The sequence below is a fragment of the Meriones unguiculatus genome, chromosome 21 (assembly GCF_030254825.1).
Source record: "Meriones unguiculatus strain TT.TT164.6M chromosome 21, Bangor_MerUng_6.1, whole genome shotgun sequence".
Lineage (NCBI taxonomy): Eukaryota > Metazoa > Chordata > Mammalia > Rodentia > Muridae > Meriones > Meriones unguiculatus.
Window position 1 is genome coordinate 4,085,160 of NC_083368.1, and position 17,405 is coordinate 4,102,564.

The 17,405-nt window shown below is 40.1% G+C and overlaps 1 protein-coding gene across 5 annotated transcripts in view; it reads right to left on the reverse strand.

The window, feature by feature from the left end:
* Herc6 (HECT and RLD domain containing E3 ubiquitin protein ligase family member 6) overlaps window positions 1–17,405 on the reverse strand; it is a 104,743-nt gene that overhangs the window by 54,630 nt on the left and 32,708 nt on the right. For all 5 annotated transcript variants that reach the window (XM_060374155.1, XM_060374152.1, XM_060374154.1 and 2 more), the window contains one exon: window positions 3,077–3,170. In XM_060374155.1, coding sequence (XP_060230138.1) covers window positions 3,077–3,170 — 94 coding nt within the window. The remainder of the gene's footprint in view (window positions 1–3,076; window positions 3,171–17,405) is intronic.

A 17,405-nucleotide genomic window follows, 5' to 3' on the forward strand; every position in this document is an offset into this window, starting at 1 on the left:
ACTAATTTGAAGTGTGCTGGTAGTTTGTTTTTATTTTGGAAAACAGAGCAAAATAAAATGCATCTTCCTGTGTACCTCTCAAGTGCTAGGATTACAGTCATGGGCCACTATGCATGTCTGTATGTTAGTCTTTATATTTGAATGTCTGTTGGGTATGGCTCATGTGACAGATGATCATATATAAGTCATTCTAATAATTGTTTGCAAAGCAGTTTTTGCTTTTTTATTGTTTATTATTATTAGTTACATTTTATTAACTCTGTATCCCAGCTGTATCCCACTCCCTTATTCCCTTCCAATCCCACCCTCCCTCCCTTAGCTTCTCCCTGCCCCTTTCCAAGCAATTTTTGCTTTTTAAAAAATCTTCCCCACAGACGAAAAGAAAGACTCAATCAAAAGACACTAGAGAAAGTCACTCAGTTTAAGAGAGCAAATCCATATCTATCTGTACTAAAGTCAGCCTTGCAGACACAGATTTTGTCTTAGGTTCACCTTACCAACTTTGTTCCTTTTCCTTCTGGGGTCACAGCAGATAACATTTCTCCTCCCCTGAAGTTGGACGGAGCCTTATGAATGAGTGAATCCTAGCTTCTGAAGGTGAAGGTGATCTAAAGCCCTTTCAGGTATGGCCTCTAGGGCCTCTCATGTAGTTTTACACAATCTTTGACCAACTCCAGAAGATCCAATAAAGGATTTTAAAAATAGGGGTCTTGAGACATTGGATTGGAGCTCAAGTAAAGAAACACCTATTTAGAAGTCCCTCCTCCTCCATCCCTCTTTGGACTTCTGTGACAAAAATAAATCTTCATTGGATTAGGCCCTTTAGATTCAGAATTTGTCTGCCAGAACAGCTAGTAATGAATCCTTCCTTTTTACCTATCATGTCTGCCTATACTTTTCATAGTGCTGAGGTGATACATGCAGTGATAAAGTATGAGATTCTGTGTGTTATTTTATTACATTTAACATTCTTTTTTGTTGTGTTTTGGTTTTTTGGTTTTTTGTTTGTTTGTTTGTTTGTTTGTTTTCCCTGAGACAGAGTTTCTCTGTGTAGCCTTTGCTGTCCTGGACTTGCTTGTAAAACAAGCTGGACTAAAACTCACAGAGATCCGCCTGCCTCTGCCTCCCTGAGTGCTGGGATTACAGGTGTGCACCACTGCAACTAGCTTATATTTAATATTATTATAATTTGTTGTTTTCATGTCTAAGAGAAATTTTAAATTTCAATTATTTTATATTATTATAATTTGGAGACAGGATCTCATGTAACCCAGGCTAGCCTCAAACTTGTTACATAGCTGACAATGACTTTAAATTCTTTGATCTTTCTGCTTCCACTTTCTGAGTGATGTGTTTCACCATGGCCCATTTCTATGGGGTAACAGGGAGCAAATCAATGATAGTTTCTATGGATTGCTAGTAGGTGTTAATAAAGAAAAAATCATCACAATGTCAATAACTCCAAGAAAGATAAATATTAAGTTAGATTTTTTTCTATCATGGAGTCTTGGATTTACTAATGTGCATCATGATTCATAATAATGTGTAGCATTTCCCATGGGATTTCATTCAGAACCCCTTTCCATAATTTTCCCATGATATTAACATGACTCCTAAATTACATGGAGAGGATCACCCCCAGTTATCTCCTCATCATGTAAATAAACTCACGGCCCAAATGTACTGAATATCATCTACTAGTCTTTATCTTTATAATGAAAATATAATATTTACTACACAGTAAGCAAAAGCTCCCCCTTTCTTTTCCAAATGTAGAATGTATTTGGAAACTTTTAAACAGCATGGAGATTAATGTAGAGTGAGCCTATGGCTCATATATCCTAGGCAAGTGCCTTAGTACTGGGCTCTATCAGCTCCAAAAATTACTGTAAACTGAGGTCTATTGAGATATAGCTAGGCAGAAAGCAGAAATTTTAGGGTTCCTCTTAAGTGCTTAAAGCAAAGCTGTCATAAACTCCTTCTAAGTAGCTTCATTACTGAGGAGACCGAGCACCCAGACCACATGTACCTGAATATAAAAGAACATCACAGATAGACATTCCTTCCATCTAACTCAGTAGAAGCCCATTTGTTCTGACCACAGATGCCCTTTCTCTCCCTTTTCTTACCCTCATACATCAGTATTTAAACCCTGTCTCTAGCTTTCAGTGAAGGTGAATACAGCTTGTCTTTCTCTCTCCTCTGCTACAGATTATCTGTCTCCCTCAAATTCATGTGTTGAAATCCTACCCTTCAATGCAATGATATTAAGAAGAAGAATTTTTTGATGATTAGGTGATAAAAATACAGTCCTTATCAATGGGATTAGGAGTCTTATAAGTAAGACCCTTTCTTTCTACCCTTCTTTCTACTAATGAAAACTCAAAATAAAGACATAGTCTTCTATTAACCAAAAAGTTGATCCTTATCAGATACTGGGTATGTTGGAACCTTAATCTTAGAGCTTCCAAATATCCCAGCTCTAAAACTATAAAGGATATTTTTATTGTTCTTAAGACTCCCATATTACACTATGTTTGGCAGTCCCAAGGTACCACGACTGATAGCAGTCTATTATTAATTTGCAGCTTTCTGTACTCACAATCTAAGTTTGTATGTTTCCCTCTATGTGGCCCAGAACCACAAACCTTCATAACAAACTAAAATTATAGGTAAAGATAAAAGGTAAACCCAAAGTAGAGAAGAGATGATTCATTAGCAGAAATACACCTGAGATTCATCTCAAAACAGGCATTGAGTGTTTTTAACCATTCCCCACAGACGGTATCCTGCTTCCCAAACCACTGTTCTTTTCATAGAAGCTTTATGTCTCCATATTACTTTCTTCATATTGGAGACGGAAGATTATATCTACTGTGCATTTAATGGTTTAATAAAAAAGCAAATGCCACCACCTCCTACAGTCTGGACTAAAGTACCTTTACAATGGAGACTAGGCCTCTGTTCAGCCCCAGTTACTCCCCTTTCACCAAACTAAACTGTTATTATATTTATTCCTATAAATAAATGTGATTATGCTACAGCTCATGCAAGTCAAATAAACAGTGGTTGTTACCAAGGAAGAGATCCATTTTACTTCTGTTAACTTCTTGAAGACATTCCTTGCCAGTTTTAAGTCCACTTCAATGAAATTGTTCTCTCCAGTATCTCTGTGAACACATAAACAGAGAGGAAAAGAATTCTTCATTTTAATTTCTGAATTTATTAAAATGATTTACCTCAATACTGCAAATATATGTGCAAAATATTGATAAAAATGTTCTTAATGAAATGTTCAAGAACATAACCTCAAAAACTGAAAAAGTACAAGGAATACATTGTATCTCAACTCAGCAAAACAATTTAAAACACTAATTTGAAAAATGATTGAAAATTGAATACTTTATATATATTTCTAGGATCATTTCCTAATTCTTACAATTGTCAAAACTTTATCAATCATCGCATAAGCTCAAGCTGAATGTAACCTCTCCAAGACTGGTCAAGAGTGCAGTTTCCGGCACTCTCACGGTGAAGCTCTACAGCATATCAAGAACAGTCTGAGGCCCCTGCCTTGACAAATTAGGTTCCCTAGAAAGCATCAGCAGCATTACTGAATGCTTGTGCATATGCCTCCTGAGAGGCAGCAACTACTTACAATGTCTCTGCTCTTAGACCCGAGGGAAGGTTGGCCTCCAAAGATGAGACCACAACAAAACTAAAATAAACACCATAAGTTACTAAAATTAAGCTTAAAAATTGAGATGAGAAATATGTTTATTTTGTTACTTTTTCCTTAAGATTGAAATTCCTGAAATGGCTATTGTTGGGTATTCAAAGAAATGGGAGGATTTAGTCTCAACAGCCCGAGAGAACATGGGAATGAAGGGGACCTGCTGCCTTGGGCAGGCTCCTGAGCCCACCTTCAACTTCCTGGAGGTGGGGCTCACACTTATGCTTGGGGACCCCATGAGGACTGGGAGCACCATGGAGAGTGCTCTGGGTGCCTTGAGACAGGAGGTCCTGAGACACAGGGCTGTCCTACTAGAGCAAAAGGTTGTGTGTGTATGCAGGCATGCAGTCTCCCTCCTGCTTCCAAATGAGATAGACACCCAAGGGCCAAAGTGCATGGCAAGGACAAGACTTCACATGGCCACAGCAGGGATTCTATCATGCACAGGAGCAAAGATATTGAACTCTGGAAACACTCATGAATCTTATTAACTCCTAACTGGAAGCCATAGACAACAGTTTTAAGGAGCTAAGTGTTCTAGGCTGAGCACTGCTAGGTGTCATCAACAACAGGAAAACACTGAGGCGGTCTTTGTTGGAACTTTCACTCCCTGCAGGTCCCTTCTGACATGTTAGGGCACCAAGTCCATTAGTTTGTGTCACTTAGGAACACTGTATCTACTTGAAAGAACACCCTCACAAGAAAAGAATGTTTTAAACCCCCATATCATATTATTTGGTTTTTATCTTACCATGCATAAAATACTAACTTCAATTAAAGCTTGCTTCTTTTTAGAATAATAGACTAGACATCACAGAAATGTATAGATGTATTCTTGTTGAAAAGGAATAAGCCACAGCTTGTTATCTCTATAGTGATAACATCAAGCAGGGACTACAATTTTAACAGGACTTTATTTTATTTCACTGTTCTTTATTTTATAGTACTAAGATTGAGCTCAGAGCCTCTGACCTAAGGCCTCACACACGGTAAACCATACTCTATCACAAAGTTACAAGCTGAGCCCTAGGAAGATTTTATGAAACTAAGTCTATGGAGCTATCAATCCCAAAAGTCAGTCTATTCCACAGACTGGAGTTGCCTGCTCTCCACATACAGTGGCACTTCCATTTGTTTGTTTATTACATTTTAAAACAAAGTCTTACTCTGCCCAGGCTGGTCTTGAATTTGTGATCTTCCTTCCTCAGCTTTCAAGTGCTAGGATTACAGGTATGCACCATTATGTCTAGCCACCATTTCTATTTAAGCTTTATATATCCACAGTTACATTAGAGATGGAGTGATGAAATAATAGTAGTTTTACTATTCCTAGAGACCCTGTCAGCATAGAGGTTTGATGGTTCATTTTAGAAACTTTTTAAATTAAATTTTTATTTTTTTACATTAATTATATTTTATTTGCATTGCATCCCAGCTGTAGCCCCTCTCTCATTCCCTCCCAATCCCATGCTCCCTCCTTCATCTTCTCCCATGCCCCTCTCTAAGTCCACTGACAGGAGAGGTCCTCCTCCCCCTTCCATCTGACCCTAGCTTATCAGGTCTCATCAGGACTGGCTGCAAAGTCCTCCTCTGTGGCCTTACAAGGCTGCTTCTCCCTACGGGGTCAAGGGTTAAAAAGCCAGCCACTGAGTTCATGTCAGAGATAGTCCCTGTTCCCCTTACTAGAGAAACCACTTGGATACTGAGCTGCCATGGACTACGTCCGAGCAGAGGTTCTAGGTTATATCCATGAATTCTCTTGGTTGGAGAATCAGTCTCAGAAGCCGTGTCTAGATATATTTGGTCTTGTGGAGCTCCTGTCTTCTCCAGGTCATACTAAATCCCCTATCTTTCTTTCATATGATTCCTTGCACTCTTCCCAAAGTTTGGTTATGAGTCTCAGCATCTGCTTTGATACACTGCTAGGTGAAGTCTTTCAGAGGCCCTCTGTGGTAGGCTCCTGTTACTTGTTTTCTCCTATTTCCAATGTCCATCCCATTTGTCTTTCTAAGTAAGAATTGATCATCTTACCCCAGGTCCTCCTTCTTGTTTAGCTTCTTTAGGTGTACAGATTTTAGAATGTTTATCCTATATTATATATCTAATATCCACTTACGAGTGAGTATATACCATGTGTGTCTTTCTGCTTCTAGGATACCTCACTCAGGATGATCTTTTCTAGATCCCACCATTTACTTGCAAATTTCATGATTTCCTTGTTTTTAATATTAATATTATTTTTAATTTTAATAGTAGTATTCCATTGTGTAAATGTAGCACAATTTCTGTATCCATTCCTCAACTGAGGGACATCTGGGTTGTTTCCAGGTTCTGGCTATTATGAATAAAGCTGCTATGAACGTGGTTGAACAAATGTCTTTGTTATGTACTTGAGCATATTTTAGATAGATGCCTAGGAGTGGTATAGCAGGATCTTGAGGAAGCTCTATTCCTAATTGTCTGAGAAAGCACCAGATTGATTTCCAAAGTTGTACAAGTTTGTATTCCCACCAGCAGTGGAGGAGGGTTCCCCTTTCTCCACAACCTCTCCAGCATGTGTTGCCATTTGAGTTTTTGCTCTTAGCCATTCTGATAGGTGTAAGGTGAAATCTCAGGGTCGTTTTGATTTGCATCTCCCTGATGACTAAGGATGTTGAGCATTTCTTTAAGTGTTTCTCTGCCATTCTGTAGTCCTCTACAGAGAATTCTCTGTTTAGCTGTGTACCCCATTTTTTAATTGGATTACTTGATTTGTTGCTTTTTAACTTCTTTAGATTTTTTTTTTATATATTCTGGATATTATCCCTTAGAAATTTTTTGAAAGACACATTAACTCATTAATGAAAAACATAAATACACAGTTTGTGCAGTGAGTCTTTGAATCTCTTACCTCAAAATCCTATCCGTATTTCCACCAGTTCTAGATCCTTGCATATTTACCCAACTCTTCTCTGCTATGACCCCTATCCACATTGAAACACTGCCCAGAGAATGGCTAGTTAGCAGGTTGATTTGTTCATTTCATGATGAGCATTTGAAAGTCTTATAACTTCAGAAGAATAATCAATAAATATTTTTGTGTGTCTCAGCATCTCTTTTGATACCTTGATGTGTAGAGTCTTTCAGGGGAACCCTGTGGAAGGATCCTGTCCTGTTCCCTGTCTTCTCCTACTTCCAATGTCTATACTGTTTGCCCTTCTGAATGAGGTTTCAGCCTCTTCCCAAGGGTCCTCCTTGTTATTTAACTTCTTTAGGACTACAGATTTTAATATGTTTATCCTATATTATATGGCTAATATCCACTTATAAGTGAGTATATACCATCTGTGTCTTTCTGCTTCTGGGTTACCTGACTCAGGATGATCTTTTCTAGAGACTTATAGCCAAAGTTTGGGCAGAGTGCAGGGAACCTTATGGAAGAAGGATGAGATAAAAAGACCTGGAGGAGACAGGAGCTCCACAGGATACCAATGTGGGCCTGGGGTGGGGGGCTGCAGAGACCAATACTCCAACCAAGGACCATGCATGGAAAGGACCTAGAACCCCTGCTCAGATGAACCCCATGGGCTGCTCAGTTTCCAGGTTGATTCCCTAGTAAGGGGAGCAGGAGCTGTCTCTGATATGAAGTCAATGGCAGACTCTTTGATCATCTCTCCCTGGAGGGTGCATCCTTGCCAGCCACAAAAGCTGATGATGCAGCCAGCCTTGATGAGACCTGATAGGCTAGGCTCAAATAGAAGGGGAAGAGGACCTCCCATATCAGTGAACTAGAGGAGGAGCATAGGGGGAAAAAAGGGAGGGAGAGTGGGCCTGGGAGGAGATGGGGAGGGGCTACAGCAGTGAGTAAGTTATAATAAATAATAATTAATTAATTAAAAAAGTAAAAAAAACAACCATATTCAATAAAATATTCACACATGAAAAAATATTTTGTGCTTTCTGGACTAAGTATAAATATTGCTATTAGAACTAGAATTTATATAAGTTATAACTGTTAATATTTCTCAAAAATTCTTTGTCCTTTGCAGCCTTCACCCGAAAACTCACAAAAAAGTGGTCATGGGTATTTTTCTTCTTTAAAAAGACAGTATTGTAGAAGAGGAAGAGATCACTTCTGCCTTTCTCCTGGCTCTATGGAATCTTTAGATGAGCCTAAGAACTCAATAAGTATAGAAGATTTCCCAGTATGAAATACGCAGAAGACATACATACATGAGAAAAACATATGAGTTTTATTATATATTGCTCCTTTATATGTTCCTATATGGGTACATAGGAAGAAGATAATTCTAAAGAAATCATAAAAGTTTGATGCTTTATACCTTTTAGACAAAGAACAACACATTTGTAAAGGAATGATAAGATGAACAAGCAGGAAGACCTAAGGATATGAGTAGGAGGTGTGCGTTTGTGTGTGTGTAGCTAAAAGGGTCACTACAATGAATATAACTCTACTTATAATTCTACTTTCTCACTTTGATATAGGGTGACACATTTCCCTCTGCTCTTAATTTCTATTGCTTGCTGCATATAGAAAAAAAAAATCAGGCCGGATAATTTTTTCTGTAGTTATTGTGCCTTAGGTGATTTCAGCTGGAAAGAATTAACATGCAGGCTTTTTAAGCTAGTTTAACCTTAACTTCTAAAAATAATAGTATAGAAGATTCCTCTACATGCAAGAAGCATGAGTCTGAGGCTAGCATAAAGAAGAAAGGGGGGATCCAAGATGGCGGCGACTAGCGTGCACCTTATCTGAGGGTCAAAGGACCTAAAACACTTAAATTGGTGAGTGAAGGAGCTACTGAACCCAGAACAGAGTTATCTAGGCTTCCAGGGAGAAAGAGACTAACCATGAACTGAGTCCATCTAGAATCAGGTCACCCACAGACTCCTCCTGGGACTCGATCCCTAGGCACTTACCCATATCCAATTCTCTATTTCCTCTTTGGAGGAGGCAGTGGAAGCGGACAGCAGAATCCGCCATAGACCATACTGCCAGTGCCCCAGCGACAGTGGTGGCTCCCACCAAAGAAATCCTGGCTCAGGATCTGGGACTGAGAATACCCAACCCTTTCGAGCACAACCCCAAGACCACAGCCATAAGCCTGCCCTGGCAGAGCAGAAGGATAGAGAGGCACACTGCAGGTTCTGCCACAAACCATAGCTCCTGGGCTCCAGCACAGATGGCTGCTCCTAGCAAACAAACCCTGGATCGGGATCTGGGACACAGGTCATTCAACCCTTCCTGGTACCAGACCCTTCCCTGGGACCGGCCGCAATAAGCTCCAGCACCAGCGGATTCTGGCAGAGAAACCCTGGCTCACGATCTGGGACTGAGAATACCCAACCTTTCCTGGCACTCTCCTGCGACAGCCGCCATAAACTTGCCCTGGTGGAGGGGAAAGACAGAGACGGCCTGTAGATTCCACCACAGGCCACAGCACCTGGGCTGCAGCGCACAGCCAGCGGCCCCTGGCAAAGAAACCCAGTCTCAGGACCTGGGATTGAGGACACTCAACCCTACCTGGCACTTCCCCAGGACCAGTTGCCATAAGCTCCAGTGCTGGGCGGCTTCTGGCAGAGATACCCAGGCTCAGGATCTGGGACTGAGGACACTCCACTCCCATACACCCCGCTCACCCCCCCACCCCCTGGGACCAACTGCCATAAGCCTTCCCTGGTGGAGGGGAGGGACAGAGAGGTGGCCTGTGGATTCCACCACAGACCACAGCACCTGGGCCCTGGCCTTGGGATCTCGGACAGAGAAGATTCAGTCCCCACTCCCCCCACCCATTCCCACCCCAGCACTTCCCTAAGACCAGCCACCAAAATCATTCCCTGGTGGAGGTGAAGGATACAGAAGGGGCCTGCAGAGTCTGACACAGACCAAAATGCCCGAGCCCCAGCATGGGCTGCACCCAGGACAGCACACAGTGCAGATGGACACCAAGACCTGCTACTACAGCACCACTGAGCTGACTGTTAGCCTACACCCGCATTTGCCCCAGCAGGATCAAATTGGAGAGTAGAGAACAAGGGGAACCCCTGTGTTTTCCAACTGGTCCTGCAAGAGAGTGGATGTGCCTTCAAGGGAGTGTTTGCAGAGGCCCAGACCCAGGGCCGCTCTACACAAGGAACCAGACAACAGATCCCTGCCACTCACACCCCTAGTGTGGGCATCATAGGGATTCTTGGGACAGCGATCCCAACAAAGAAGCCTCTGCTCTGTGGGTCTACCAGCGAATTCCAGGCAAACAATTCCTGGATCCCAGACAGCTGGAAACCAGTGGCCTGTAGAACACTGCTATAGTCAGAAAATCCACGCATGCACACTGTGCCCCGGTAAAAGCACCTGTGAATAGCGCCACCATCACATTCCTCACTTAGGTAAAGCTGAAACGACAAGGCACACTCCCAAACCAGTGAACCTCTCTCATCTTCTTGAAAAACAATCCAGAAACCAGAAAAAGACGGTCTTAGTCTGAAGTACAGACTCCAGGAACAAACAGTGAGGGTTACAGATAAGGAGATGGCCAGAGGCCGACGTAAGAACACACCCAACAAAAATCAGGACATCATAGCTTCTCCAGGAACCCCCAAATCAATGGACACTTCAATTTCCTAGATACACAAGAAAACGACTTTAAAACTATGCTTCTCCAGCTATTTGAGGCTCATAAAGAGGAAACGAAAATATCTCTCAGAGAAAAGGCCACACAATTTGAGGCAAAAAAAAAAAAAAAAAGAGGAAATGAACAAAGCTCTCAAAGAAATACAGGCAAATACAGCCAAACGAATAGAGGCACAATTAGTGGCCTCTAAATAGAGAGGAAAATAACAAAAAAAAAAAAAAAAATAGAAGCCATCATTGAAAAGTAGGACTCTACATTCAATCAGATGAAGGAAATAGTGCAAGACATGAAAACAGAATTAGAATCAATAAAGAATACAGAAACAGAGAAAAACCTGGAGCTGGAGAACAGAGAGAAAAAAATAACTACAAAGATAAGCATCACCAACAGAATACAAGAGATGGAAGAGAATTTCAGGTGCTGAAGATACACTTGCAGAAATTGATACATCTCTCAAAGAAAAAATAAAATCAGAAAAGTTCCAAACACAAAACATCCAAGAAATCAAGGACACCGTGAAAAGACAAAATCTAAGAATAATAGGAATAGAAGAAAAAGAAGACACCAGGCTCCAAGGTCTGGAAAATATTTTCAAGAAAATCATAGAAGAAAATTTTCCCAATTTAAAGAAAGAGATGTCCATAAACATACAAGAAGCCTACAGAACACCAAATAGACTATATCAGAAAAGAAATTTTTAATGTCACATCATAGTCAAAGCATTGAACCTACAGAACAAAGAAAAAATATTAAAAGCAGCAAGGAAAGAAGGCCAAGTAACATATGAAGGTAGACCTATCAGAATCACACCAGATTTCTCAACCGAAACTATGAAAGCTAGAAGAGCCTGGGCAGAAGTCATGCAGACCTTAAGGGACCACAGATGCCAACCCAGATTACAATACCCAGCAAAACTTACAATCAACATAGATGGAGAATTCAAAATATTTCATGACAAAACCAAATTTAAACAATATCTACACAGCAACCCAGCCCTACAGAAGTTACTAGAAGGAAAATTCCAACTGAATGAAAACAACTACATCCAAGGAAACATAGGACATAGATAACTACACAATAAAAATTCAAAAGAACACAAGCAATGAAACCCAGCAACACCACCAACCCCACATCAAAAGAAAGTAACATTCATTGGTCACTAGTGTCTATCAACATCAATGGACTCAACTCTCCAATAAAAAGACACAGACTAACAGAATGGTTGAGGGAACAAGATCCAACATTCTGTTGCATCCAAGAAACACACTGATGCAATAAAGATAAACACTACCTTAGAGTAAAGGGCTTGAAAAATGTTTTTCAAGTAAAGGGACCCAAGAAGCAAGCTGGGGTAGCTATCCTAATATCTAATAAAACAAACTTTCAACCAAAATTAATCAAAAAAGATGAGGAGGGGCACTACATTCTCTTCAAAGGAAAAATCCACCAGGAGGACATCACAATTATGAACATCTATGCCCCAAATAAAAGAGCGCTTACATTCCTAAATGAAACATTATTAAAGATTAAAGCACGCATTGATCCCAACACCTAGTGGGAGACTTCAATACCTATACACTCTCACCAAGGAACAGATCAACTAAACAGAAACCAAATAGGGAAATAAAGGCATTTACAGAGGCCCTAAATCAAATGGACCTACAGATCTTTTCACCCAAACTCAAAAGAGTATACCTTCTTTCCAGCACTTCCTGGAACCCTCTCCAAAATAGACCCTATATTTGGTCTATTGAAATAATCCCCTGTATTCTATCTGACCACCATGGACTAAACCTGGACCTCAACAACAATGGAAATAACAAAAAGCCTACACGCACATGGACACTGAACAACTTGCTACTCAATGACAGCTGGGTTAGGGAAGAAATAAAGAAAGAAATTAAAGACTTCCTAAAATGCAATGAAAATGAAGATACAGCATACCCAAACTTATGGGACACAATGAAAGCAGTGCTCAGAGGAAAATTCATAGGACTAAGTGCCTTCAAGAAGAAATTTGTAATATTACAAACAAGCAACTTAATGGCCTAACTGAAAGCCCTAGAAAATAAAGAAGCAGAAACACCTAAGAGGAACAGACGACTGAAAATAATCAAACTCAGGACTGAAATCAGTCAATTAGAAACAAATAAAACAATTCAAAGAATCAATGAAACAAAAAGCTGGGTGTTTGAGAAAATCAACAAGATAGACAAACCTTTAGCCAAACTAACTAAAAGGCAGAGAGAATCTATCCAAATCAGTAAAATCAGAAATGAAAAGGGGGACATGACTACAGACACTGAGGAAATCCAAACAATCATTAGGTCATACTACAAAAGCCTATATGCCACAAAATTTGAAAATCTAAATGAAATGGACAATTTTCTTGATCAATTCCATCGACCAAAGTTAAGTCAAGAGCAGGTAGAAAGACAGAAGAGTCCTATATCCCCCAAGGAAATTGAAGCAGTCATCAAAAGTCTCCCCTCCAAAAAAAGCCCTGGGTCAGATGGTTTCAGCACAGAATTCTACCAGACCTTCAAAGAAGTGCTAACTCCAATTCCTCTTCAAACTATTCCACAAAATAGAAACAGAAAGAACATTACCAAACTCAGTCTGTGAAGCCACAATCACCTTGATACCTCAACCACACAAAGACCCAACAAAAAAAAAAGAACTGCAGACCTATCTCTCTTATAAATACTGATACAAAAATACTCAATAAAATACTGGCAAACCGAATCCAAGAACACATCAAAGATATCATCTACCATGACCAAGTAGGCTTCATCCTAGGCATGCAAGGGTGGTTCAATATACAGAAATCCATCAATGTAATCAACCATATAAACAAACTGAAGGAGAAAAACCAAATTATCATCTCCTTAGATGCTTAAAAAGCATTTCACAAAATCCAACATCCATTCATTTTTAAAGTCTTGGAGAGATCAGGGATACAAAGCACTTACCTAAACATAGTAAAGGCAATATATAGCGAACCTATAGCCAACATCAACTAAATGGAGAGAAAATTAAATCAATCACACTGAAATCAAGGACAAGGCAAGGCTGCCAACTCTCTCCATATCTCTTCAACATAGTACTTGAAGTCCTACCTAGAGCAATAAGACAATTAAAGGAGAACAAGGGGATACAAATAGGAATGGAAGAGGTCAAAGTTTCACTATTCGCAGATAATATGATAGTATACATGAGCGACTCCAAAAATTCAACCACAGAAGTCCTTCAGCTGATAAACACCTTCAGCAAAGTGTCAGGATACAAAATTAACTTAAAAAAAAAAAATCAGAAGCCCTCCTGTATACCAAAGACAAAAGGGCCGAGAAAGAAATGAGGAAAACAACACCCTTTACAGTAGTCACTAATAACATAAAGTACCTTGCGTGACTCTAATCAAGCATGTGAAAGACCTGTTTGAGAAAAACTTCAAGTCTCTGAAGAAAGAAATTGAAGAAGATATCAGAAGATGAAAAGATCTTCCATGCTCATGGATCAGTAGGATTAACATAGTGAAAATGGCTATTCTGCCAAAAGCAATCTACAGATTCAATGCAATTCCCATCAAAATACCAATACAATTCTTTATAGATCTTGAGAGAAAAATTCTCTTCTTTATATGGAGAGAAAAAAAAAACCCAGAATTTTCAAAACAATCCTGTACAACAACAGATCATCTGGAGGCATCTCCATCCCTAATTTCAATCTGTACTACAGAGCAATAGTAATAAAACCTGCATGGTACTGGCATAGAAACAGAATGGTGGATCAATGGAACCAAATAGAAGACCCAGCAATAAACCCATACACCTATGAATGCTTGATTTTTGACAAAGAAGCCAAACCCATTCAATGAATAAAAGACAGCATCTTCAACAAATATTGCTGGTCCAACTGGATGTCTACATGCAGAAAAATGAAAATAGATTTATATTTATCACCCTGCACAAAACTAAAATCCAAGTGGCTCAAAGACCTCAGCATAAAACCAGACACACTAAATCAGTTAGAAGAAAAAGTGGGAAGAGCCTGGAACTCATTGGCACAAGAGACAACTTCCTTACCAGAACACCAACGGCACAGGCTCTAAGATCAACAATCAATAAATGGGACCTCATGAAACTGAAAAGCTTCTGTAAAGCAAAAGATACTGTCATAAGAACAAAATGACAACCTACAAACTGAGATAGGATTTTCACCAACCCTATATCTGACAGAGGGCTGATATCCAGAATATATAAAGAACTCAAGAAGTTAAAAAGCAACAAATCAAGCAATCCAATTAAAAAATGGGTTACAGAGCTAAACAGAATTCTCTGTAGAGGAATACAGAATAGCAGAGAAACACTTAAAGAAATGCTCAACATCCTTAGCCATCAGGGAAATGCAAATCAAAATGACCCTGAGATTTCACCTTACACCTATCAGAATGGCTAAGATCAAAAACTCAAGTGACAACACATGCTGAAGAAAGAGGAAGCCTCCTCTATTGTTGGTGGGAATGTAATCTGATACAACCACTTTGGAAATCAATCTGGCACTTTCTCAGACAATTAGGGATAGCACTTTCTCAAGATCCAGCTACACCACTCCGAGGCATATATCCAAAATAAGCTCAAATACACAACAAAGACATTTGTTCAAGCATGTTTGTAGCAGCTTTATTTGTCATAGCCAGAACCTGGAAACAACCCAGATGTCCCTCAGTTGAGGAATGGATACAGAAATTGTAGTACATTTACACAATGGAATACTACTCAGCAATTAAAAACAAGGAAATCATGAAATTTGCAAGCAAATGGTGGGAACTAAAAAATATCATCCTGAGTGAGGTATCCCAGAAGCAGAAAGACACATGTGGTATATACTCACTTATAAGTGGGTACTAGACCTATAAGATAGGATAAACATACTAAAATCTATACACCTAAAGAAGATAAACAAGAAAGAGGACCAGCATAAGATGATCAATCCTCGCTTAGAAAGACAAATGGGATGGACATTGGAAATAGGAGAAAACAAGTAACAGGACAGGAGCCTACCATAGAGGGCCTCTGAAAGACTCTACCTAGCAGTGTATCAAAGCAGATGCTGAGACTCATAACCAAACCTTAGGCAGAATACAAGGAATCATATGAAAGTAGGAGGAGTTAGTATGACCTGGAGAGGACAGGAGCTCCACAAGGACCAAATATATCTAGGCACAGTGGTCTTTTCTGAGACTGTTTCTCCAACCAAGGACCATGAATGGATATAACCTAGAACCCCTACCCAGATATAGCCCATTGCAGATCAGTATCCAAGTTGGTTCCCTAGTTAGGGAAACAGGGACTGTCTCAGACATGAACTCAAAGGCTGGCTATTTGACCTCCCCACCCCCAAGGAGGAGCAGCCTTACTAGGCCACAGAAGAGGACATTGTAGCCAGCCCTAAAGAGACCTACTAAGCTAGGATCAGATGGAAGGGGAGGAGAACCTCCCCAATTAGTGGATTTAGAGAGGGACAGGAAGGAAAAGAGGGAGCAAGGGTAGGATTGGGAGGGAATGAGGGGGCAACAGCTGGGATACAAAGTAAATAAACTGTAATTAATATAAAAAAGAAAAAAAAAGAGCATAGGCTGCTCTTCCAGTGGTCCTGACTTCAAATCCTAGCACCCACACAGTGGCTCACAACCATCCATTGTGAGATCTGGTGATCTCTGCTGGCCTACAGGTGTGCATGCACGCAGAACTCCATACACATAATAAATAAATCTTTAAAAAAGGAGATAGATTTTGATTTGCATTTCCCTGATGGCTAATGACATTGAGCATTTCTTTAAGTGTTTCTCTGCCATTTGATATTCCTCTATCGAGAATTCTCTGTTTAGCTATGTTCCCCACTTTTTAATTGAATTACTTAATTTGTTGCCTTTCAACCTCTTTAGTTCTTTATATATACTGGATATTAGCCCTCTGTCAGAGAGAGGGTTGGTGAAGATTCTTTCCCAATCTGTAGGCAGTCATTTTGTTTTGAGGACTGTGTCCTTTGCTTTACAGAAGCTTTTCAGCTTCACAAGGTCCCATTTATTGATTGTTGCTCTTAGAGGCTGTGCTGTTGGTGTTCTGTTCAGGAAGTTGTCTCCTGTACCAATGAGTTCTAGGGTCTTCCCCACTTTTTCTTCTAACCAATTTAATGTGTACTAATTAAGAGGGAGGACTCTGGCTAAAATGCTCAATCCCCACTCTGAAAGGCAAAGTGGATGGACACCAGAAGAAGAAGAAAACAGGAAACAAGTTAGGAGCCTCCCACAGAGGGCCTCTGAAAGGCTCTGCCCTGCAGACTATTAAAGCAGATGTTGAGACTTATGGCCAAACTTTGGGCAGAATTCAGGGAATCTTATGAAAGAAGTGGGAAATAATAGTTAGATCTGGAGAGGACAGGAGGTCCACAAGGAGAGCAACAAAACCAAAAAATTTGAGCACAGGGGTCTTTTCCTGAGGCTCATACTCCAACCAAGTACCATGCATGGAGATAACCTAGAACCCCTGCACTGATGTAACCCATGGCAGTTCAATGTCCAAGTGGATTCCATAGTAATGGGAACAGGGACTGCTCCTGACATGAACTGATTTGCCTGCTCTTTGATCACCTCCCCCTGAAGGGGGAGCAGCTTTACCAGGCCACAGAGGAAGACAATGCAGCCACTCCTGATGAGACCTAACAGACTAGGATCAGAAGGAAGAAAAAGAAACCCTCCCGTACCAGTAGACTTGGGGAGGGGAGTGTGTGGAGAAGGGGGAGGAGGGGGAGTAAGGGAGGGATTAGGAAGGGGGGAGGAGGAAGGGAACTAGAGGGGGGATACAAAGCAAATAAAGTATAATTTAAAAAAGGAGATACATTAATCTTAACATTAATTGTGCTCTTATAAACATCTTTATTCACTATAGATGTTTGCAAAATGTAGGCAGATTTAATATTGCTATATTATTGGAGCTGACTAATAGCCTAGAGGTAATTTACAGCAGTTTATATTTTAT